Source organism: Cyphomyrmex costatus, unplaced genomic scaffold (genome assembly GCF_001594065.2).
Source record: "Cyphomyrmex costatus isolate MS0001 unplaced genomic scaffold, Ccosl1.0 scaffold5, whole genome shotgun sequence".
NCBI classification, from domain to species: Eukaryota; Metazoa; Arthropoda; class Insecta; order Hymenoptera; family Formicidae; genus Cyphomyrmex; species Cyphomyrmex costatus.
The window spans coordinates 3,628,174-3,653,165 of NW_017279267.1; the positions used below are offsets into that span (position 1 = coordinate 3,628,174).

The following is a 24,992-nucleotide window of genomic DNA, read 5'->3' on the forward strand; positions in this document are numbered from 1 at the left end:
CATATCAATGGTTATATTTCTAAGTTATATATGTATTCTACATAACTTCAATAAAAATTTTAATTTTAATTCCAATGAAAAATAAATATGTTATTTCTGTTGGTTTCCTCTTTTATTATTTCCTATCAAGTAACGTGTTTATTTAAACAAACAAGAAATAGAAAAAAGAATAATATTAAGGCATTAAACGGCTCACTTAACAGTAAAAGAATTGGTTATACTTTTAATTATTACGTTTAATTACTACGTTTAATTATTTAATTAATATTTTTTACATTTCATAATTTATTAATATACTAGTAATAATTAATTTTCGCTGTTTAATGTAACCATAAAGAGATTGGCGAGAGTGGATGTAAACAAATGTAAGAAACGCTTTTTTTAAACGTTCCGATACAGGAACACGTGCACAGGAACAATTATTTGCATGGTACGATCGCTTTGTATGTCGATGCTCAAAGCATCGCGATCGCTAGTGCGATCCAAACGTAGAAATTTCTGGGGATTTTCACCGTAACGTGACTGTTTATCACGCTGTTAAAAATATAGCTAGGATAATACGTCGGTACAGCAATTGGATTTATATTCATCGGGATTGCCGGTGGTTCGGTTTATCAGCGACACAGGGGCACTCGTGCACAGATAAATGGGTTTTTCAGTAAGGAGGGGAAAGGGGGGGAATCGTAGCGAAAAGATTCGAGTATAGTCGCCAAGGGAGGAAGAAACGTACAAAGAACGGCGAATGATAAAGAAAGAAACAGAGCGGAGCTATTACCGTTTCGATCGATGTCGCCGGATTCGAGAGGAGGTTACAACTTGCAACTCGCTTTTGACAAATTTCCATTGCTCCGTTATAGCGCGATCGTAACGCTTGGTTAAATCAAACGCTCGAGTTTTGCGTTCCCTGTGATGGGCAGCTTCAGCTGTCAATTTTACAAGAGACTGTCGATCGCACTTCGTGCTGTTCAGATACCACGAATTTCGAGTTATGGCCTTTTGCGAATTAGGCTGGTTAACGCGGTCTCGAATTATATCCATTTCAAGTTGAGTTTGAACTTATTACGAAAAAAGAAGCTATCTATTCTTATATTATTGATATGCACATATATAAAAATAATATCAGAACGCGTGTAAAGAATGCAAACCATTTGCTGCAACTATACTATAGCCGTGTTTAATTGATTGATATTTGTGTACGTAAAAAAAGAATGATATATACTATGAAGAATATGAATGATTCTTATTCTATAATAGTAATAGAGCTAAGCATATAAGCAAAGAAAGAAAAGAATCATGTGTTGTTAGAAATATCGTAAAACTAGTTTGACATTCCGGGACTTCCTAAACTAATTTCTTGTTTGGAAATGAACGGATTAGTCGCCAATTTCCCGGGAGAAATTTTAGCCTCGTCGATCTCAGGCGGCGCTGAGCACCAACGTATAATTCCTGAGGAGCTTTGGCTCGAAACTGTTTAATTCAACGTCGTTTACGGAAGTATTAGAACTTTTCAGGTGCATTCGGTCTAACAAGGTTGCAACTTTGCATAATCCTGTTGTCGATGACGAGCGCCTACTATATGCAGAGAAACGAACGAATACGAGTCGCAGTAGATTGGAAGAAATTGATTATAATAATTTAAAAAATACTATTTTATAATGCAAAAATATTTTCCGTTATCAATTATTATCAACTTTTATATCAAAATACAATTACAAAATGCATATTTAATTAAGAAAACTTTAAATGTTAAATTGTATATGTTGATGTACAAATTGATTATAATAATTTATAAACAATATTTTATAATGCAAAAATTGATTATACAAATCAACTATAATAATTTATAAAAATATTATTTTGTAACGCACATAAATATATTTCCTGTTATAAATTATTATTTATCAATTTTTACAAAATACAATTACAAATTATACTTAATTTTAAAAAACATTCAAATGTAAAAATATGTATATTCATGTACAATGTATTAAGAGCAAACAAAAATTTAATTAAACTCTGTCCAATTATATTTTGAATATTTTAAATAAAGATTTACTCTCAGATTTAGATTATAATAATTCAAGTCTCAAAGATACTATTACTATTATATACATATATAGATATTATAAATTGAATATATATGTACGTATAAAAGATTTATTAATAGGAGCTAATCAAATTGTACAAGTATTTTACTAAAATGAATCGTTGAAATGTAATTTAATTAAAATCCAATATCTCTATTAAAATCCGCCTGTTCTTTTTCAGTTTCTATTATTATTGTTTTAATCATTCGAATTGATATCGTATATAATTTAAATTTGTATTTGGATTCATTTACCACATATACCAATTTATACATTTATCATGATTTTGCTATACATTGAAAATCGACTTCATAAAGATTAATATTTTTCAATCAGCAGAAAATTTTTATCTGCGCTTTCATTAGAACTCATTTTATCCGCTTTGAAGCATACGTCAAGAGAGTATTGGGACGAGAAGATACATTAATAATTCGTTTATAGTTTATACCGTCGTTCACAATTTTGATATATCGTGTACTAAGCATTATTGTAGTCTCTCGTATCTCGTTCATATCGACTAGTTAAACGAGCTGTGTTTTTTAGGGCGCTATTGTGTACAGTAACTTTTCCGCGAATCCACTTTTTAATGAACAATTAGAGTTTATTCATTAATACATATATGCTCCATTTATATCCACGTCAATCATGATTTGTACGATAAAAGGTTTTGAAAAAAATATGATAAAACTGTATATTCAGAGTGAAGCGAACATTAAGCATGTGTCAATGCGCATAAAGTGCCCAAGAAGGCGCACTGCTCAAGCATAATGCTAAAAGCACTGCAAATGTTGACACTTTTCACTTGGCATGTCTTTCACGTTGGAAAACGTCGTTCGTATTCGTCTACTAGTTCCGGAATCATATTTGGAAATGCACTGCGCGCATCCAGTTTATCTTTTTTTCTATAACTAATTTTTACATGCCATCTGGAAATTATATGCAAGATGTCTTAAGTTCTTTGATATTAAACATTTTTAAATAACATGCTAAAATAACACAAAATGACGTCGATGAAAATATTATACGTTATCAAGAATTTACAATACTATGAACAAGAATTAATTTTTCCTAAAATCAATGCTTTATAATATTTCTTTTACTTTATTACTTTACAACCTTTTATATAGTCGAAGTGAAATACTTTGTATGCTTTAAGATTACAGACTTTTTTCAATGTGTAATAATCATGAATTACATAATCGCACAATACATGGATGTGACGCTAGACATTGTCTATAAGTATGATAAATGAAAGAGCATTTATCATTTCAGATTAGAAAAAAGATTTTTAAAAAGAATATAGTATTTCCCTCTAGAAAAAGATATAATCTTATTATATGGTGACTATATTTAATGCAATGGATACAGTGGCATGTAAAACATCTATTAATATGGAAGAAAATGAATTGCCGAACTCTTCAAGTATAGACATTTTGACACACACACTAAAGAAAAATATTAAATTCACAGTATTTTTGATCTGAAGCAACTTGTACTTTAATTTATAAACGATTCACCAAAACTAACTGCAAAGAACGAGTAAATTCCTAAACGTTGTCGTGAAAGAAGGAGGAATTTTTTAGTCGAGTGTCGGTAACAGAGTATGGCGATCGCGGATTCGGAGCCAGTGAACACGGAGAACTTCGTTCTGTCGATGCGCCCGTAAAGTGCACCAAAGATGCATGAAGCGGTTGTCGTGTGCATCGGGAGAAAAAGTTTGCGGAGTTTTCTCGCTCGCGGCACGAGAAAAGAAAGGTTAGAGATGTACGGTAAACACACAGGAGTTACAGATTTATGTGCAGCAAGTGCAGCAGGTCGCAAGGATTTCTTCGCGACATTTTAATACGTTACTCTGAACAAATTGCAACTTCAGCGTAACACTTGCAATATTTATGTTAATTGATAAATGTAAAAAAGTGTGTATTTAATTATTGCATTTTTTTCACTGTATAAATGCATGCAAATTTTAAGTTTTTCATGCAATCGTGGCAATTTGTCCTGCAATTTACTCGCTAAGCGAGAAGTATTCATGTTCCCCTTACAACAAATGATTACGTATTAACGACGAAAATACACGCGAGCGTTATTTCCACATAATATCCATAATCAGCCATCTACTTTATATTCATATCGACCAGTAAGCACAATATTATACAGATAAAGAGATTATCATGACACATACGTCAATGTCAATTCGAACGATAGTAGCGAATAAAGTTGTGATTGTTGCGACTATAAAAAGAGGTGGTAGTTAAAAAAGTATTAACGTAAGACTAACCTGATAGCCTAACGATCCACGGCACCGTTATCGGTGGATCGATAGCTTAAGTTTCAATGTGATACATCTCAATGAATCGCATTGTCCTCGCCTGTGCGAAAGCAGATTAGGGAGAGTAGATGAGAGAGGAGTAGGCAACTGGGACGTGGAGTGGAAAGCTAAGCTTTCATTGCAACAGCAAATCCTTCTTGCTTGTGGTGAAATTGTGTTAAGTAAACATGTCACTATTAGAACGGATTTAAGTCACGAATATTATCTCATCTTTAAGATAACTCTCGAAGAATCGATAAATGATTATTATGAGCGATTTATATAATTGCGAATTATTAAAATATTATTTTATTATACATTCTACATACATATATTATATAATATATATATATATAAATATCACAAATATCAGTACTTAATAAAAAGCTCCAAAGTATAAAAGTTAAAATAAAAATCTTTCAATTGTTTATTCACATATCTACGCTGTATGAGCAAAATGTCATTAAAAGTTCCAAGCTTAAATTGTATGCAATAGAAATTAAAAAAAAAAAAATTCGTTTTACATGAAACTCGTGACAAAGTAAAAATTATATATATAGAAATAAACTATTTCAACGTACATTGAGAGGCAAATTAGTGTATGTGTTCTCCTTTCCCGCAATAGCACTATTCGACTATTATCCTATCGTGTTCACATACAGCAGGGTATACTGTATACAGCAAAGCATATACCGCAGCTGAACGACGAATCGAATGCGTTACACGTGCTACCATATCGCGGCACGCCAGCCATAATTTCCGCGGTCGGCCGGTAATTAGCTCTTTACCAATTTGTCGAACATATTACCCAGTCATCATGCCCATGCCGTCTATCCGTACGAACGGACCGCGGTTCTGGATAAAGAGGAAATTACTCGTTGACGGAAGCAATAAGTAACGCACGCCAATCGATATGTCACCAACGGATCGATTCCATTATTTGCTCGGCATGTCCATTATTGCAGCGTGCAACTGGAGGTCGCTTTGTAACCGGCAGTTATAACCAATACGGTCAGAATTTTTGTCCTTCTCGATTGACGATATCGCGGCGAGCGATGGCCACGCTGCTGTCGCACTATTTCGCGGCGCGGATTTTTTATCGACACGATTAAAAGAGATACTAGGACCACTGGCGAACAGCGCGAAACGTATCCGACGTTTTCCCGCGCGTCATCGATTTTATCATTATTAAAGGCGATACCAATCGGAAGACCGTTCCTACGCTTTCTCGACAATCGGCTAGAACCGGGACCGAATTTGACCCGTTGATTTTTGCGTTGAAAATAACTTTTCAACATTCCCAATTTTTGGAGAATTTGATTTTTCACAATTTCGTGAAAAAGCGTCAACGATTTCCAATCTGAGCGACCCAGATTTGCAGTTTTCTCGTTATATTCTATTTAAAACCGAATCCGACTACTATTTCAACGATATCGTAGGTGAATGTCAACAATGAATCTCCATATATTGTTATTTTATTAATTGGAAAGGAGATTCATAATGACATATAATCTCGTGTGCTACAAACTTTTTTACATAAATCTCAGAAAATCCTTATAGTCTTTTTAAAACGATAATATTTATAACGATATAATATTACAAAAAAAATAAGCAGATTATTGTTAATATTGTAGTATTAATAGTCTAAAAAATGCATACGTGAAGAACACATTGAAAATGACAATCGCCGACAATGTAGTATAATGTTTATAAAAAATAAAATCAGGATAATGCATAAAAATTCGTGCATTCGACATCACTGAAAGTTGCAAATGCCGTTAGGACGCTTGAAGCGTTGTGAAAAGGATTCATCGCGGAGGAGTTTCATTTTATTATATTATATTATATAATATATAAGAAAAAAATTACCATTATCTTTCAACATTATAAAAAAAAAAAAAAAAAAAAGTTTACGTTCAACCAATCATACTCAAAGTTAATTAATTAAAGATTTCTATGTTTCGTAACACCACAATAAGTTGATTTAAAATATTGGATTTCTTGTTTTAAATTTTCCGAGATATAGTACTGTAATAATTGTTTGATTTCACTAATTGCGCGCGTAGATACATTATAACCAATATTAATGTGCATCAATAATAACGCCGAAACACAATCTGATTGTGAAATAAAAATTCTATTATAGATATATAGGTTCGTTCTCTCTTTATTGCCATCATTTTGCAAAAAAACAATTGCACAACGATACCGCGAATTACATTTGTAAAGTTACGTGGATAATCTGAATGGGAACGATACCTGATTAATCGCTACGAACATACGAATTTCATAAAGCCTGTCATTGAGCTGAAAACGCTTTAGTGATGCGCTCAGAACTGTCGAGCAAACAGCGTAAACGTTGCAAGCACAACGTGTTTACTCTCGATATTCGTTATTAACAGATATTCTACGATAAATAAGCCCGTCAATCAACAGTAACCGATCTGAACGTTCCTTCTTTCCTGTTTCACGCCGCGTCAAGTTCTTCTTTTCGCGTGTGATCGTGAAATTACCTTCGTGTGTACGAAGTATGAACGCCATCTCTGCGCTATGTTCTACTTTACCTTTGTTCCCATGATACGTACATCTTTCTTTATCCATTTCTATCCCATTTTTTTCTCTCTCATTTACTCTATTTTTACGCTCCCTTTCACTCCGCAAAGCACCTGTCCATGCCTTAGCTCGCGGTAAAAACAACGAATAAACGAGCAATCGATTGACTGCCAACGACGAAATGTGTGACGGCTTATAGGTAGAAAGTGTAGCAAAGTATAACTGCAGAATTTATGTGGACATAAATTACTGCAAAATGACATTTAGCAGAAAAAAAATTCTCAAGACGTTATACAAATACCTTCAATTTTTTATGACAAAAATTAATCCAATTCTGTACTAAATAACTGTACTATGTATAATTGAATAATATTAAATAGAAACTTTTTTCCGAATTATGTATATGTCCTCTCTGTAACATATTTAAACAGCTGCGATTGATAAGTTTCTCTATTTTACAAGAGCCATTTATTTACGTATGTGTCACAAATTGTGAACTCAAAAAATTCTACAGATTACCGAATTTGGATTGAAATATGGCAATATTATATGCGACACATCGACGGAAGTTTGATTCGAAAACAGTGAGTTTGTGCGGAAAGTTTCGGCGCGCAACTTTATGAAATTTCAAACGCGGAAATCGCGCGCAGCTATATGAAATTTCACGTGGGACGGTCTCGAAGTCGACACAGAGAAACAATTGATTTGGCCGCATATTAACGCGAGAATTCCGGGCCAGACATTTCGCGCGCGCGATGCATTACATAGTTCCGCGTAGGTACGTACGAAATTTCGCATGTAAATTGTACCCAAAGGGCATCGCTCAGCGTGCGAACATGCTCGTTGCGGCGCGCAAGATAAGAGATATCTAATTAAATTGATTATAAAAAGGGGAAGGAAAGGTGACGCGATTGACCCTGTCCGGTGCATTGCGCGCGAGTGCATCAATTTATGGTAAGTACGACATGTTGTAATGACGATGCGAAAACGTATTCGCATCAGAATGCAAATACAAGGATTCCGTATCGAATTAATATCCTCGCATACATATCGATCTGTTCGCATAGTACGACGTGGCTGTAAACACGTATGTACGAACATACAAAAGTATTAAGATTGAGTGCCGCTGGAAAATAATCAGTGGGCCCACCAGTTCTACTATACTTTTTCGTTAAGCGAGTCGCGCACACCTCACATTTTTGTTATTAAATTCACAGTACGATTTATCGCTTCGTGCTCACACTTATTCTTATGTCCGTCTAATAACACGGCGAGTTTTCTCGCCGTGTAAAGATCAACGTGACAGTATAGTTCGCTCGGTGGTTCGTATACGAATATTGTTTCCGCGTGGAAGCACCATTGAGTTTCTTAACTCAATTTACAAGCACAATATTCTCCCCATAATCAAGACAGACGTTATGCTACCTGGCGATATCTTCGTACAATATGTGCTTTTAATGAGTTTAAAATAGAAAAGATACGAAATTAATCTCATGGGAATAATTCACGGAATATTCAGAAAAATATAATAATTGTAACCTCGAAGTTGCAAATCTGTTTAATTAAATAAAATAAGGAACTTCGTTCCGAGGAGTTAACAAGTTAAAATAAATTAAACATATGATTAAATAAGTCGCAAACATTACTGTAATATTAAAAAATTAACACTGATCTATGATTACTAAATATAATATCTGTAATATAATATATAAAGCAAGACTTCAAAGATATAATTAAATGAGAAGGAACTTTCACTGCAAAAAGTTAGCAATTCATAAATATAAGACATGATAAAATAAGTCTCGCGAATATTGCCAAATACAATTGTAATATCCAAAAATTAACACTGGTAAAAGATATCATTTTTATCGTAATCAAGGCATTATATCATTTAGCAATATCTTTATATTTATTTTTAACGTCAGAAAATAAAATGTACAAAATTATAAAAATTAATTTTAATCTAAATTATAAAATATAACATATGTACATTAAAAAATAATATTCACAGTAATTGCAAGATTGCATAATTAAATAAAATAAACTTTTGCCGCAAAAAGTTAACAATTTATAAATAAAAAATGAACCAAGTCTCATGGAGAATGCAAAACACAGTTGAAATATCCACAAATTAATATAGATTTATACTTATTGTACTTTTCTCGTAATCAAAACGTACACAATGTTATTTTGGTGATTTTTATATAGTATCTGTTTTTAATGGTTCAAAAAATAGAGACATACGAAATTCTGAAAATTAATTTTAATACTCTCATGGAATGCAATGTACATTAAAAAATAATAATTGTGGCTACAAGCTGTAGATTTGCAAAATTAAATGAGATAAGGAACTTTTGCTGCGAGTTAACAATTCATAAATAAAAGATATGTTGAAATAAATCTCATGATATTGCAAAATGCAGCTGCAATATCTGAAAATTAGCAACTCTCTGATCTGTATAAAGATACATCCAAATACTGATTAGAGCGAGTAAACAATCGATCGTATTATAAATTTGATGAAAAATTGACTCACCGGTCGTTGTTATTGCTCTGCACAGGCAACGTTGCGAAATTCGACACACTTGCACACGCGTATACACCTCGCGAGTATTAAAATCGATCGATAAGCCGAACGGAAAACGCGGCTAATTACGAACCAGCGCACTAATTAATCCCGCGATCGCACGGAGGTTCATATTCCGATTCTGATTTATACGCGCACAATACACTTCGAAAGAATAAATAACTGCGAGAGAAACGACGATCTATCGTTATTTTTCGGTTCCCGTTAACGCGAGTGCGATAGAAGTTTCGGTCCGCGATATAAAGGACCGATGAAACAACCGATCGCCGTGCGAATATCGCAATTGCTACTACCGAGTATCGCAACCATTGATCGTCGCTCGAAACTCCCGATGCCCGATTACAAGAGCAACATGCGATAGTTTAGAACAGGAAAGTAATGCATGATTCACGAGTTACTAGGAAGGACTATCCGTAACATGGCACTGCGACACATCTCCGGGATATCCTCTCTTAATCTCTTCCAATTTACTGCGAACTACGGTTAATCCCCATCACACTAATTATCACGATCGCTCGTCCCTAAATCCGATACACGTGACGAACGTTTCTTTTTATAATGTGCGATTTTTCACGTATATATACGCTTTTCGGATTGCTTCGAGAGAGAGAGAGAGAGAGAGAGAGAGAGAGAGAGAGAGAGAGAGAGGCGCGCGATAGACAAGTATCGAGCGAACAGACGACGCATTTAATCATTCAAGGTATATTGCACGCTGCGTAATCGAACGCAGCGTAAAATCGAGTTTGGCATTAATTAAGGTGCGTGATGGCGATTAGCTGCTAGACCGCGGCATAACGATAATTACCGATTCGCGGATGGCGCGTTATGTCCTGACGTCATTGTCGTCTCGGTGCGTCACAGTCCGGATTTTCGGTTATTCGAGGGGCTGCTTTGATTGTTCATCGCGAATGCACACACGAAATGAGCGTTGCCACTGAGTGTTACGGCAGTTAAAGTGGCAAAATCGTTGCACACCTCGCGTTATTCTATTATATATTCGTCACTAGGCACGTTACAGACATGTAACAAGCGCCGAGAGTATGTTGCACGTAATATAATCGTCGTATCGCGTTAATTAGTGGTTATAATTAACCATACTCGTTCGGCATCATACATAAACTATTAATCATGGGACAAATTTCGAGTTATAACTGGTAATCGAGCGGTGAAATTTTGAGATAAACATAAGCAAAACGCCAAAGAGGTGATAATTAACGATTTAGAGCAATCAGAAATAATATATAATATTCTATTTAATCCATACGTATCATTTCTAGAATTTATCACTATCGTGGAAAGCAATAATCATGACAAATATACTATTATTTATGCGATTTACATTAATCAGTATGCACATATCATTCAAATAAATAATAAATCGTCACAAGTATATCAGACCGTAATACATATATATTTCTGTATAAAGTATATTTCTATAACATATTGAATTAAAATCGCGTAATTAGCAGCTTCTCGATTACGCGACATAACCTGGAAATGTATATCGTATTATTTGCGTTGCACGGCGAATCAAACTCGCATTAACAGCATTAAATCAAAATATCGGAGTAGTAATTAGCCGCTTATGAGAAATTTTCTCTCATCGATAGCGCGAAATGTTACTCAAACTATCAAATTCAACATCGTGTTCTATCACAAACTTGCTACGGAAAGAAGTCGCGCGATAAATAACGCATTACTCTGCCGTGCTATACACGTAACGTATTTATGTAAGAAATATCTATACCACATCGGTTAGAGGATGATCGAGCAAGAGAAGCGATCCGATACCCTTCAGCTTTCGCGTCGCAACTCGTAATGACGCATTGGCACTCGGCCGTAATCCCGTAATGGCAGTTGATCGGTCGCAAAGGACGTATGAAGTGCGCGCTCGGTGGACAGAAAATAAAGGAGAAAAAAACGTTTTATCTCGCTCTCGCCATATTTTGTCGTACGAAATTATCTATACGAAACTTTCCCTCGTCAAAGGCACGAAATCTCAAACTACCACTCGTTACGGAAAGTTAAGTCGCAAAGAAAGAATATCGCGACAATTAATACACAATTCTGTCGTGCCGTATTGAGTTTATAATAATCGTATGTATAATGAATGTGTATACTTATATGTGCTACGAGTTGATCGAGCAAGGGGAACGATCCGATATCTTTCCGGTTTCCATCTTTCCGTTTTCGCGACTCGTAAAATGATGACGCGTTGGCCGGCCGCGAGACGTATCGTACGCAGTGAAGTGCGCGCTTGGTAGGAGAAATATCGAGCCACGTACGACGAGTGGCAACCGGTGATGTTAACGCGCTCGCAGTATTTTGTCGCTTGTACGGAATTATACATAGATCTGATAATCTGCTGTCTATACGAAACTTTCTCTCGTCAGAGGCACGGAATCTCAATCAAACCATCGTATCTCGTGTCACGAATTCGTTACGGAAAGGAGTCGCGCGGAGAGACAGACAGAGAGAGAGAGAGAGAGAGAGAGAGAGTATCGCGACAAGTAATACGTTACTTTGCCGTGCCATATTAAGAATATAATGATCGTATGTAATGAATGTGCGTACTATATCTGTTAGGAGTTGATCGAGCAAGGAGAGCGATCCGAAATCCTTCCATCCTCCGCTTTCGCGACTCGGAGTGATGACGCGTGTTGGTCAGCCGCGAGACGTACGTACACAGTGAAGTGCGCGCTTGGTGGGGAAAAGAAACACGAAACGATGCGTTAGGTGGCGACTTTGACGCGCTCGTATGTTTGGGTGCGTTCCACTTGATATTCGCAACGCTCCTTTTGTCTGTTATTTGGGATATGGCATTCGCGAGCATTCTGGTTAAACATTTGATAATCGACAAGAGTGAAATAATAGTATTGTTCGTTTTGTCTCTCGGGAGCTGCTCGGAGTCGTTCCGAACGAACCCAGCATACTTGGATACAATTCATTTAATGCTGCAAATGCTTCGTTGATCAATCGGAAGAAAGAATTTTACGTATTGATCAATCAAAGAATGTTTCGAGGTATTTACAACATTAAATGAATCACATCCAAGTACGCTGGGTTCGTTCAGAGCAACTCCGAGCAGCTCCCAAGAGACAAAACGAACAATACCAATGTATCAATATGTGCTCGTTGCAAACTTCAGGTGGTGCTACGGATTTGAAGTGTCCTTTGATCAGTAAGATTCTTTCGTTTATTAATTGGTCAGTTAAATGCTTCAAAGCATTTGTGGTGAGACTTTAACCGCACCCAAAGTTGTGTGATAAATGTCTATACTATATTATCTTGGTTGTTATGAATGTCTATACTATACTTGCTAGAAGTTGATCGAACAAGAGAAGCGATCCATTACTCTTCTCGTAACTTGTAATGATAACACATTAACCGTCCGCGACACGTTTGTAACACAGTCAAGTACGCGGTCGTCGGAGAAAGACGGAGAATAATGTGTGGCAATTTTGACACGCTCGACACGTTTTGACTTGAATAGCATTTTGATTTTTCTCCGATTGTCTCTTCAACAAAAAATTAAATGGTTCGTCGGTGACAGTAGAATGCGATAATACGTCGTCTTGTAATAAGCCCCATGAACAGATGTGGCAGTAAGTATATTTAATAATATATTATACGAGTAACAGGGATAGTGATTGCAACTAACGATGTTTATTGGATTGCAGCTGCCTATTATTTTTTCAAACTACAAGGACATTATGGCGGAGCGAGGACAATATCGGCGCATCGAATTGTGAGTACATATCTCTGCTAATACTCGCGTACGATTGTTTCGTACGAAATATTTGAGATAATTTTGTGCCGCAACGTCACGATAATCGGGTTTCGATAGAGCCTCTCTCTCGTGTTCGATATTATGTCCGCGCGAATTATGTAATAATTAATAGGATTTGTTCTCATCTATATTGTAGCGCGACATGGTTTAAAACTTGATATTTTATGTGCGTATAATTTAATTATTTCCTATTATGAATATACAGAGAATTATATAAAAGAGAGAGAGAGAGAGAGGAAGATTATATTTTATATTATGATTTTAATATTACATATTAATTGATTCTTTAATAATAATTATTTCGACTCGTTTGTACGTATTAAAATTTATCATTTTCTAGATATCTCTAAATGTATATACATTTTATAAAGTTTTAAACAATTTTTGAAATAATTCTAACTTGTAGATGAACTGAATGAAAATATTAATTGAAATTTATTCTGCTCCCTTTATTTCGCTAACTTATAAAACGAATTGTTTTGAATTTTCGTGACGCTGCATCTTTAGCTTTACTGCTTATATTTCTTACGTGTCTCTATTTCGCTCGAGACGACGTTAAGATAATATTAAATTTGGGTTTCTGAGAGCAACAATCATCTCAGAAATGATATTTGTTCTGACAATTTTCAAGCATTATGGAATTGTGAGCTTACGTCCATAGCAGACAGTCAATTTATGTAACCTCAGTTTCATATTATTATTATTATTATATTTATTTCTATTTGTGTAATATTATATACGAGCGAGATAATTTCATTTATCTCGCTCAACTTTACGCAAAGCACACGCAGCTCCAACATTCCTTCGACTCCTTTTGACACTATTGTGTTCCGTTTCATCTCCGAAAGAATCTTATGCTGAACTGAAATCTTGGCTGTAAGCCAATTCACGCTTACTATGTTATGTTCATTAGTACTATTTATTCTCGTTTAAATTTGATAAGCAACAATAAATGAAATGATTCCAAGAGCATTGTAAACGTGAATCGTAGTTCTTATATGGAAGATTCGTTTCTCGAATTTACCAACCTTGTATCAATCACTTTTTATTATGCTTATTGCTATTTGCTTTTCGTCTGTAATTTCTCTTGACACAAGCAAAATTTCACTCTCAAATTCCTACGAAATCAAAGAGGATAAAATCCGATTTTCTTTCCTAAAATATTTTGTAATCTCTTTAGTAATATAATAGAGAGATGTTGAAAAATAATACTGAATTTTTCCACATTTTTTTAAAGCCTGAAACAGTAAAAAACTTGAGCTGAATAAAAAGACCGGGATTGTAGACACAGGCAGTAAAAATATAACTGCAGATGGAGGGTTAAGATTTCTTGATAAAAATATCACATAATGTTATACATTGGAAAAAGGAGTATATTATCTTGTTTCGCAGATAGATCTTACTTGATTACTTATGTGCCTGATATAATATATCTACATAATGAAGATAAAAGAGGATATACAATTGAAAAATCTATATTGAAAATCGAAAGAGAGAAAATAGAAAAGTTTATAGTTAATAATTCATCGATAGAAATGCGTTTGTCGACTGTTGTTATCAATCACAGAGAAAGAGTTAAGGACCCTTCAACGTATAAGTTAATAGAACGCGAGTGACTGAGCTTTTAAGAAGTAATAGGGACCAAGTCAAGAGAATTTTATTCTGAACGGCCGCTGGGTACTGTGTCTGTCATAGATCATGGAGAAATCGTCCGCTAAGATTTAAATGGTCGATCTGCACCCGCAGCTGCAAGCTTCAACGCGGCAAACGGGTTACGAGGATTTTCTCTTAAATCTTAAGTCGATCACGTCATCGTGCGAGCACGCGTTTAGATACGCCCGTTTTAGTTCATTCGATCAATAAATGTCGGGCCTAAGAACCCTTGAAAAAGACGATCTTTTATTATAGAGAGAAAAGACTGAATACACTTCGTTCACTTGCCACACATACGAGTAAGTTGTAGCAGTGTTCAGAGTGGAACAATAAAAATTCGGTCATTTATTCTGTTTGCATTTGTTTTGAATTGTTTTGTCGCTGCATCAACGATTTGCATTTAACGAAGTAGAAAGACAGATTAAAATTATTCCCCTTGTTTGTTTGTCCAATCACATACGTATCTCGCATTCGTGAATATTTTTATTCTATCTTGATTAAAATTTCAACTTAGTTAAAATTAGAATTAAATTTTGAATTGGATTTTAGTTAGAATAAAAATTAAATTTTATATAAATATTCGTTAAAGAAAATTTATAACAGCGGAAAAAGGTGCATGCACTGCAATATGAAACAATGGCAAGTCATTTTTAAATTCTCAATCGTGTCGGATAAGCTAAACACGTTATAAAAATGTTCGCGTCATAAAAAAGATAATTTTTAGGCCACTAATATGATAGAAATAATACGAATTAAACATATAAGATTACTCTTTCTTTTAGAAAAGGCTGATGCTAAAAGAAAAATTTTCAATGAGGAATCTTTTTATTATGCCATGTCATGTCTTTTGGAATACGTTTAATTACCGTTTTAAAATCGCTGCAACTACTATGAACGATCTTACCGGAAGTAATGTACGGCGACCTCGAGTCACGTTATGCTCACGATACAGGATACATGAGGCAGGCAACGTGAGTGCACCGGCGGCGAAGACGTAACCGCTGAGGACGACGACAATCCTCGAGGGCCCGCATGCCAGATGGATCATGGGTAGCCTAACCAGGAAGCACCAGACGCCGGTGGACAGCAACGTGCCCGCCATGGTAAACAGAAACGTGCCGGAGAAGAAGAGATAGAAGCTCGTGCAGGATGCGGTCCCTTGGTGATTCTATAGGGCAAAGAATCCAAAGGATCTACAGGGTGTTCGGTTACGATCTCGTCTTTTCCGAATTTCCGTCTCATGAGAGAATCTTCATGGGATGTCTCTCTTCACAGAATGTCCCAGGTGGAATCTTTCAGAAATTCGGAAACGCAACAATAAAGAATAATAGATTAAAAGTAATACGGAACAATCAGATTTTTCAATTTTTAATTTAAACGATACAATTACAAATATTCATTTATTAAAATGGTTTTAAAAAATTAGAATAGAAATTTTGTTATATTACTATATTAATTGAGATATTTGAAGCGTTTTATTTACTTTTACTTGTGCAATGTAAAATTTAAATGCATAATAGAGAATTTAAATGCTTATTAAAGATAAACGCAAAACTTAAATATTTATTTAAAATTTTCAATCTTAACTAAAATTCCAAATCATGAATGTATACTAATATAACTCTTTTTACTTATGATAGTTTGAAAAAAAATTCTTAGATATCACACAAATATGATATCATATAAATTCTACATTATAGAATTATTAAAAATGTGCCTTAATTTTTTTTAAGAAGAATTCTTTTATATGTTTGATTTACAATATGTTGCCCTTATTGCATTAGTGGCCCACAAATCGTTTTATTTTTATAATATCGTATAAGTACATTGTTCGTTCTTTGATAGCTCACTGAAGTGGAAGCAATCATACTCCTGTTGTGAAAAGCGAAACATTAAAGTCTGAAGAAATTCTCTGTGTTCAATCAATAATTTGGTCAGTAGATTTCTTATCGATGATTACGATTGTTTTTCATCTAACTGTACTGCATTCCTGTTATGGATTGTTGAAATGATTGGTCGATTATTACCTCTACATTGTTACAATATTATTGATAGATTTCTCTAATACCTCTAATATGCGTCTTAACCAATTTTATTCTTGCTTTAATAATAAAAATTTCTATAAATATTAAAGTTAACAATTATTAATGTATGTATATTCTACTTCTCTTCAAATTGTCTTTTGTGAAGAAAAACAAAGAATTTGCGATTTTGTTTCATTAGTAAATTTGATAAAAATAGTGACTATGCTAACTTATGCTTACAGTTGATACAGCTACAGAAAGAAATTAAAATATAAAACATGTAATATATTTCTGTTGTTATTTACTATACTAATTAATCACTGCATTGCATTGCTAAGTTGATGGCACCATTTTAGAAAAATTATCTCTCAATTATTTTATACTAACACATTTTATCAATTTTTTAATTTAAAGTTTAAAAATAATAGCAATATGGTTTCTTTGCTGAAAAAGCAACAAATTCTTCATATAAAGCGTAATAATATTACGCGGACGTAGGACGTAAACAAAAATTGCCATTATCCACACAAACCATGTGCCATGATCGGAATAAAATAAATGGATGATAAATGGAATGTGTAACAAATGATTTACTCATCAGTCAATGCAAATTGCACCATGCTGACTCTTTTTTACTTTCGGTCATCTTTTTCCTTTCTTCTGCTATAGTATGTATGCATCCTTCTAGCTTCGTTCACGTCATACAATCGCACTATCTCTATCACTTGAATGACTTTATAATGTACTTGCGCTATCATTATCACTCAAGCGGCATATCGCCGTACGCAACCGACCAGATGAATTAGGAAATATATAATACAATAGATTAGATTATGATCGTAATATCATTATCGAATTTTACAAGACGTTAATGATAAATAATATTGTGGACTGGCAAACGTACAGGATAACCGCCTATTGTTCGATTCGATACTCGTTTGCACGCGATATTGACTTTCAATGGACAGAAAGGTGCACAATACGGAAAATAGTGAATTTCGACGAGAATAGCTCGCTGGCCATCTCGATGCGAATATATTTTTTTGAGAAAAAAAATAATCGCGATCTAGACAGAATCTGAGGCTCGAGCATTGCTTCTATAAGTTTTCGACGAGTTTTTCAGTAAGGATAATGTAACACAATGAATCATTACATATTCTTGTTACTATGTTTTCGCTGGAAAACGTTCTATCTTTACGTATAATATACATCGATGAAACGATGAAGTGAGAACATTTTAGGCAAGCGCCAGATACTACGAACTGACATGCCAAATGGGATATACATATAATATTATACTTCGAGATATTGAATATTCCGTATACATTTGACGTGAATGTGATATTGTTCCGGTCATCATATTTCAAATTTCATATAGGATAATGAACACATCGAAACAATCGCTCTTTGTTCAATTCGACACTCATTAACACACGATATACATTTCCAACGATAAGACGGAAAAACACACAATCGCAGAACGTAAGCAATTTGGAAATGGCTTACTAGCCACTTCAATACGTGCACATGCTGCATGTACTTCAAGAAGAAAAACTAGCCACGATGTAAACACAAGCATGAGGACTTCATTAGATGACAAAAGTCGACATAAGTATCGTTCTTTATTAAATAAAATAACAAATAAGATAAAATGACGTTTGTGTCGACTTGTGTAACTACAGTTGCGTTCCGAAACTTCATCCGAGTGCATCTAGGAACGCGTTCAGCTCCCACTCAAGTGCTCCCCAGGTATCATGTCATCCTTATTTAACATTCGGTGAGCAATAAGGATAAAATGACACCTGGGTGATACTCGAATGGGAATCTAAACACAGCCCAGGGGATAAAAGGAAGGGATATAATTTTAATACAGATATTTAATAAAATAAAATTACTACAATATAATTTTTATTAACTATTTTTATTAATACAATTTTATAAATATGGAATTTTAATGAATGACCAGAAGTTTCACGGTCTCAAAAAGAACATTTAAAAGAGCATTTATGGCTGATAACCCTAATTTCAAGGGATAAAATAGGGTAAAAGTAAAGTTGTGGATCATAAATCCATCACTGTTTCTGCGATAAGATTATCTCAATACGAACATAACTTTTAAAAAGGAATTAGTCACGATGTAGGCAAAACATGAGCGAGATATGAAGACTGCTTCTAAGAACTTAACCTTTATAAGAATAAAAAAAAGAACAAAAATTGTTTTTGAATAAACGAATCTTTGGGACTAAAGAATCAACTAAGCAATGATATGCCAAATGCAACACATTTGCAAGAAAGTAAATAAAAAAAGATATGAGATTATTGATCAAAAATTCATCATTGTTTCCATAAGAAAACTAAAGTATCGAAAATTTGGAAACAATGAGGAAATAAGGGAACGACTTGCCAACTATCTTTGTACACAAACGCAACTTCGAGAAAAATGGACCAGTAGCAAAACGAGTCTTGGACAAGACTCGAGCGAGATTCGAGCATTGCTTCTAAATATTAATTAAATATTAAAATTTTTGTTGAATTTACAAATCTAAAGTATCGTACTATGGCGCGGAATAGCTGGAGGGATGATTTTCAAAAGTTAAAGGTGAAGCAACAGAATCGAATTTAATCAGAATATTGAACAACAAAATCAAAAAGGTATAATCTATTGAAATATTTAATGTTATTAATATTTCACAGTGTATAGCGCTAGTACAAGATATAATTGGCAAATGATTTTTTTTTAAATTAAAAATGTTGCAATAAACTTAACAACAAAATAGCACAAAAGAAACGTTTTGTTTTTTATATGTATGTCTTGATTTTTTTCCTATAATTTTGATAACTATGAACTTAAATCTAGTTAACTAAAGCAATAAAATCGCGAATAAAGTACAAATTAATAATAAGCAACAAAAGAGTATTAAGTTTTATTTGATTATGCCAGCTTAATAAACATTAAATGTATTTATATTTGCGCGCGAATATAATAAATATTTTTTTCCTGGTTTTATACATAAATCTATACATAAAATAAATAAGTATAGAATTAATGTATTTTGTTACTTACAAATTTCATAATACTCTTATAACAACGTAACGTAGATGAACCAAAGTTGCTAACACTAATATAGATATGACGATCGACGATTCTCCTACACGAGGAAAAGTTCCAGCAAATTTTCATTTCGTCGAAAAGTTTTCGCGGCCCATTGAAACTTTAAGAAGATTTCGCAGCGCGGCTATTCCTCAACGATATATGTTAATTTATGTGCGAACTGCATTAGATCTGTAATGTATTCAGTATTCACTTCTCGAGTGGATCTGGATTATGCTTCGATCCATCTCGCTCAGCGTGCTATTCTTTCCTTGCAATATGGAATAATCCACGAAGGATTATTTTAATCGCGAAAAAATGCCATTTTCAAATTATTGATACTGACAAAACTCGACTTACAGTGTGCTTTAATAATTTGCTAATTAATGTGCTTTTAATAATGCAGGGAACAATATGTACAATATCTTATTACAGCACATACGTAAGTTTACTTGATCTACTTTATTTTAATTACCGCGAGTGTTATTATAGCCGTTAATATAGTTATACGTATAACGTATAACGTATAACGAAAGCCAAACGTTATGGAAGAGTAATATATTATGAACTTCGTACTCAATTTTTGAAGTGTTCCCCGAACTTTTTAATAATTTTATCGTATCCAGGTCAAAATCAACAAAAACACAACTTCTTTTACTTATATCCTTTTCAGTATATATGTAGAAATTGGTTTCTTTTTAACATTCTCCTTTATCAGAATTTTTATAAAAATATTATTTATGCATTAACAATTACGCATTTGTTAGCGTCAAAATAAAAATAAAAATAGTTTTGTGGCTCCCAGTATAAATCAAATATAAATAAAATGCCTATATGAGGTACCTATCAAAACTACTTTTATCATTATTTTGTTGATAATAAATCTGTAATTGTTGACGCATAAATAATATTTTTATAAATTTCGAATAAAGAGAACGTTAAAAAAACAACAATTTCTACACTTAAAAGTATTAGTAAAAGGTAGTATTTGCTTTTTGTAGATTTCGATCTGGATTCAATAAAATTATTAAAAAGTTCAGGAAACACTTTAAAAATTGAGTACAAACTTGATATATTTATCCAAATTTCAATATTCTTACTTAATTACTAGTGTTACCCCAATGTCATGAACATTTTAATAACTTTATCGTATCCAGGAGATCAAAATCTGCAAAACACTTTTCTTTACTCACATCTTTTTAAGCAAAAATCGGCTCTTCTTTAACATCCTTCTTTTCATTTGTGATCTATAATTTTATTCTGTTTGAACACTTCTGTATCAAAGCATATTTTATCCGGATAATAAGAAGAAAATCGTTTGATGAATAACTATCGCTATGTATTTAATTTTAAACAAACATTTCGTAACTAATACTTGCAAGCACTTTCAGTTAACAGAGCACAAAGCGATGGAGAGTTTGTACTTTTTACCTCGTTATTTCTATTTCAGTCGTGAAGACAATTTTACGTTTCCATCTCGGCAAGCTCGGTGAAATCATAGTTCGAGAAACGTAAAGCGATGTAAAACCCAATTGCAACAGGCCCGACTGTAGCAAACTAGGAAAGTCGCGAAAATAATTAAGGATGTTTATAAGTTTGTATGAGAATGAGAGAGAGATTTAAAACGCGCATTTCTTCTTTACCTCACAATCATCGAGCATTCTTCGAGTAGGGCGATCGACCGAGTTTTGTACATTAGTTAGTACCCTTTCTTCTCGACTGAATCGCCCATTGTCCGAACGAAGCGAACGTAGCTGTAGCCAGTGCGCGAATTAGATGTTTCGAAATTAAATCGGCCAGGGCGAAGAATGGTCGCGACTGGTCTTAGTTACGCGCGGTAAGATAGAGCGAAGTCGGGAATTCGCTGCGGAGAAACAAACATAGGACTACTTCGCAAGTTGCTCGGTAGAGACGCTTGAGCGAAATTTGATGAAAGAAAAGCGACGGACAGGAGAGAAAAAGAGAGAAAGAGAACATCCACAGAAAATGCGAGTTCTTATTAGCTCTTTCGCTTCCTACGCTTCTCCAAGTCGAGAAACAAGTAGATCGTAAAGATTGTGCTTTGGTTAACGCCCGAAATCCCAAAGCGGGTGGTTACGACGCGATGATGCGAACATAAAAAACAACTAGTGCACCATGGATGCAGCTTTTTACGATCGTCTTCTCTTATGGATGTTTCTTAAAATCGCTTCTGAAAATCGAAAGTCAGAGGAGAGATCTAGGTCGAGGTTTAGATTGTAAAACGGAACCCTCCAACAGACCGGGGTGATTCGACGTTTCGCCGGATAGATATAAGACAGATAATATCGATTCATAGGAAAGCTCGGCGCGCGGAGAGGAGCGACGCGTTCAATTATCGGCGAAGCTTTTCGGCTCGTGCAGCTGCAGTCTGTGCTTTCGGATATCGATTCTCTTGCTAGGATATCATCTAGGATTGGTGCGGCGATTCGAGAGGACAGCTCTGTCTCCTTCTGACTGTCGCGCGGATAACGTAGGACTGTCCTAAGCTGTTATGTCGCGTTTATGGGTATTTGACATTGATTCCGATTTCGCGGCCGAATTGGATTAGCCGGATTGCAAGCGCGAGGAACGTATACAACACGTCTGGTTTCTGAACTTGAGAGAGAGAAATTGGCGTATCGGTACTGTACACGTATCAACCATCCTGCCATGCTCCACACGCCAACTTCATCAAATATTTACCAGGTGCAAAGTACGAAGTTTACGCTTCACCTGTTATGGCACGCGCGTACTTTCATGCGATGCCACGCGAGCACGTTGCAACAACCGCATAATCATTTCGCTAATGCAGGTATTCGTCTTAATATTTTTGAAACAAGGAATTGTGGCCACAGAGAGCAATTCGTTTAATATTCACGGTTTTTATCGCGTGTTTACTGTTACGCTACCAAATATTTCATAATGATGAAAGAACTAGATATTTTTGTAATATTTTGTGTATGTTTACACTTATTTTTATGGAAATTGCAGATCAATAATATAACATTTTTACATTTAAAATTTACGGAAAAAGAGATTGTTATATACATATATATATATTATATATATAAAATTACGGTAACTTTTTTTTTTTCACGTCCTTTATTTTAGGTAGTTGTCTTTTAGATTTATTTATTTCTTCAAAATTTAATTTTGTCCTTTATTTTCCAATATTGCCTTTTACTGACATTACGGAAAATTCTTTTCTAAATAGTGTTCCAATGTTTTATTAACAAGCAAAATTTTACGGAAATTATTTTACAGTTTCTTGCATATAAATACAGTTAGTTTTTGTTAATTATATTACTTAATATTTTAAATGATTCAAACTAAAGTTATTTTTATTTTTTATTATTCCGAACCTTCTATTATTTCAGATAAAGTAGGGTATTTGTTCCAATACAGTCGAATCGGTTTCGAACTATCAGAAAACTGCGTATTATCTCAATTTGATCATATTATGCAATACAATTTTATAATGCACAAATTCTTGACAGTTACAAACTGGTTTAAAAACACGTAGGAACAAGGTCCTAAAATTTTCAGATATTCTTTATTTTTTTTTTTAAATATGGTCACTATTATAATAGAATTTTATATACATATGTATATAATATATTTAATAAATTTAAATCTATTTTTTAAAAATATTTAATAGATTTTTTATTTTCTCCATACAATAAAACTTATCATTATTTCTAGATGCATTGTGATATAATATAAATATTTAGTAAGTATTGTAATGTAAACCATAAGATTGTTTCTGTTTCTGCTTCTTGAATAGCTTACTAAATGTAAAGACCCATCTCTTGAATAGCGTACTAAAGACTCGAATTCGAGCTAAGTATACACATATATATACATATATAACAACCTAGAATCAATAATCTCTAGTACGGTATATCTCTTGTTTCATGCATTCCCATCGAAGTATTCTCGTGAGTATTCCCGACTTCGTTAATTGCTAATTATAGTAGATCATAAAATATTAACGACGAAATCAAAGTTACCGTTATCGGAAATGTGTATATATATAGTTCATTAAGAACAGCAATTAAGATTCGCGAGTTAATCGAATCCAAAAAAAGAAAAGAAAAGTTATATAAGTTCCATCCCAGATATCCTCCGAAGAATATCGGGATTACGTTTTATCTATCGCAGTTTGACAACTAGATGTTGTTTCCAACAATCTCACAGATTAATGCGCACTGCTCGGGTTCTTTGATCATCCTATTCTGTTGACGCTACTATAACGTTGTATTCGAAGGGCGTTTCTGAGACACCAAACCACAGGCAGTTTATGTACTATATACGACGCTAATTGTCACTTCTTTGGTCGACATTTCCTTAAAGGCTTGTGTTACGCTCTTGCGCGCAAATATTGTTACTGACATAACCATGTGAACCTGAAAAGCCAAGTACACGCATATACCATATATGCAATATACTCGTACACACTAAACTACTGTCCGACTTATATCATATTTATATACTCAGTCGATCTTGAAAATAAATATTAAATAATTTTAATTGAAAGCTTTACTGCAACGATGTTTTAGTAGGATCTCAGAAATTTAAGAAAAATAGTCTTAAAGTTAAGAAACTTTAAGTTTAGATTTATCTTCCATGAACTTTCAGAAAAGTACTGCTGTGTATTGGATTCTTTAATTTCTTTTACATGTTAAAAAAAACAAAATACATGAAATGTATCTTTGTAAAATATCCTACTTTTTAGATATATTATGTGCCACATATATACGCGATACATTTAACGTTGATAATATATTATTAATTATTTCATTCATCTGAAATGAAGTTTCTACGTAGGTAACACATTACTTTCGAAAAGCAGTTCCGGTTACTAAAAGATCATACTGTACGTTATTGTAAATTTAAATT

The 24,992-nt window shown here is 34.0% G+C and overlaps 2 protein-coding genes across 2 annotated transcripts in view; one reads left to right on the plus strand and one right to left on the minus strand.

Annotated features, from left to right (window-relative positions):
• The window catches only part of LOC108778273 (tetraspanin-9-like), a 50,361-nt gene that overhangs the window by 15,846 nt on the left and 9,523 nt on the right, over positions 1 to 24,992 (minus strand). The window contains exon 2 of the mRNA XM_018545404.1: positions 15,883 to 16,146. Coding sequence (XP_018400906.1) covers positions 15,883 to 16,146 — 264 coding nt within the window. The remainder of the gene's footprint in view (positions 1 to 15,882; positions 16,147 to 24,992) is intronic.
• Dhit (regulator of G protein signaling double hit) overlaps positions 13,251 to 24,992 on the plus strand; it is a 74,523-nt gene continuing 62,781 nt past the window's right edge. Inside the window, exon 1 of the mRNA XM_018545645.1 lies at positions 13,251 to 13,283. The gene's annotated coding sequence lies outside the window, so the exon portion shown is untranslated. The remainder of the gene's footprint in view (positions 13,284 to 24,992) is intronic.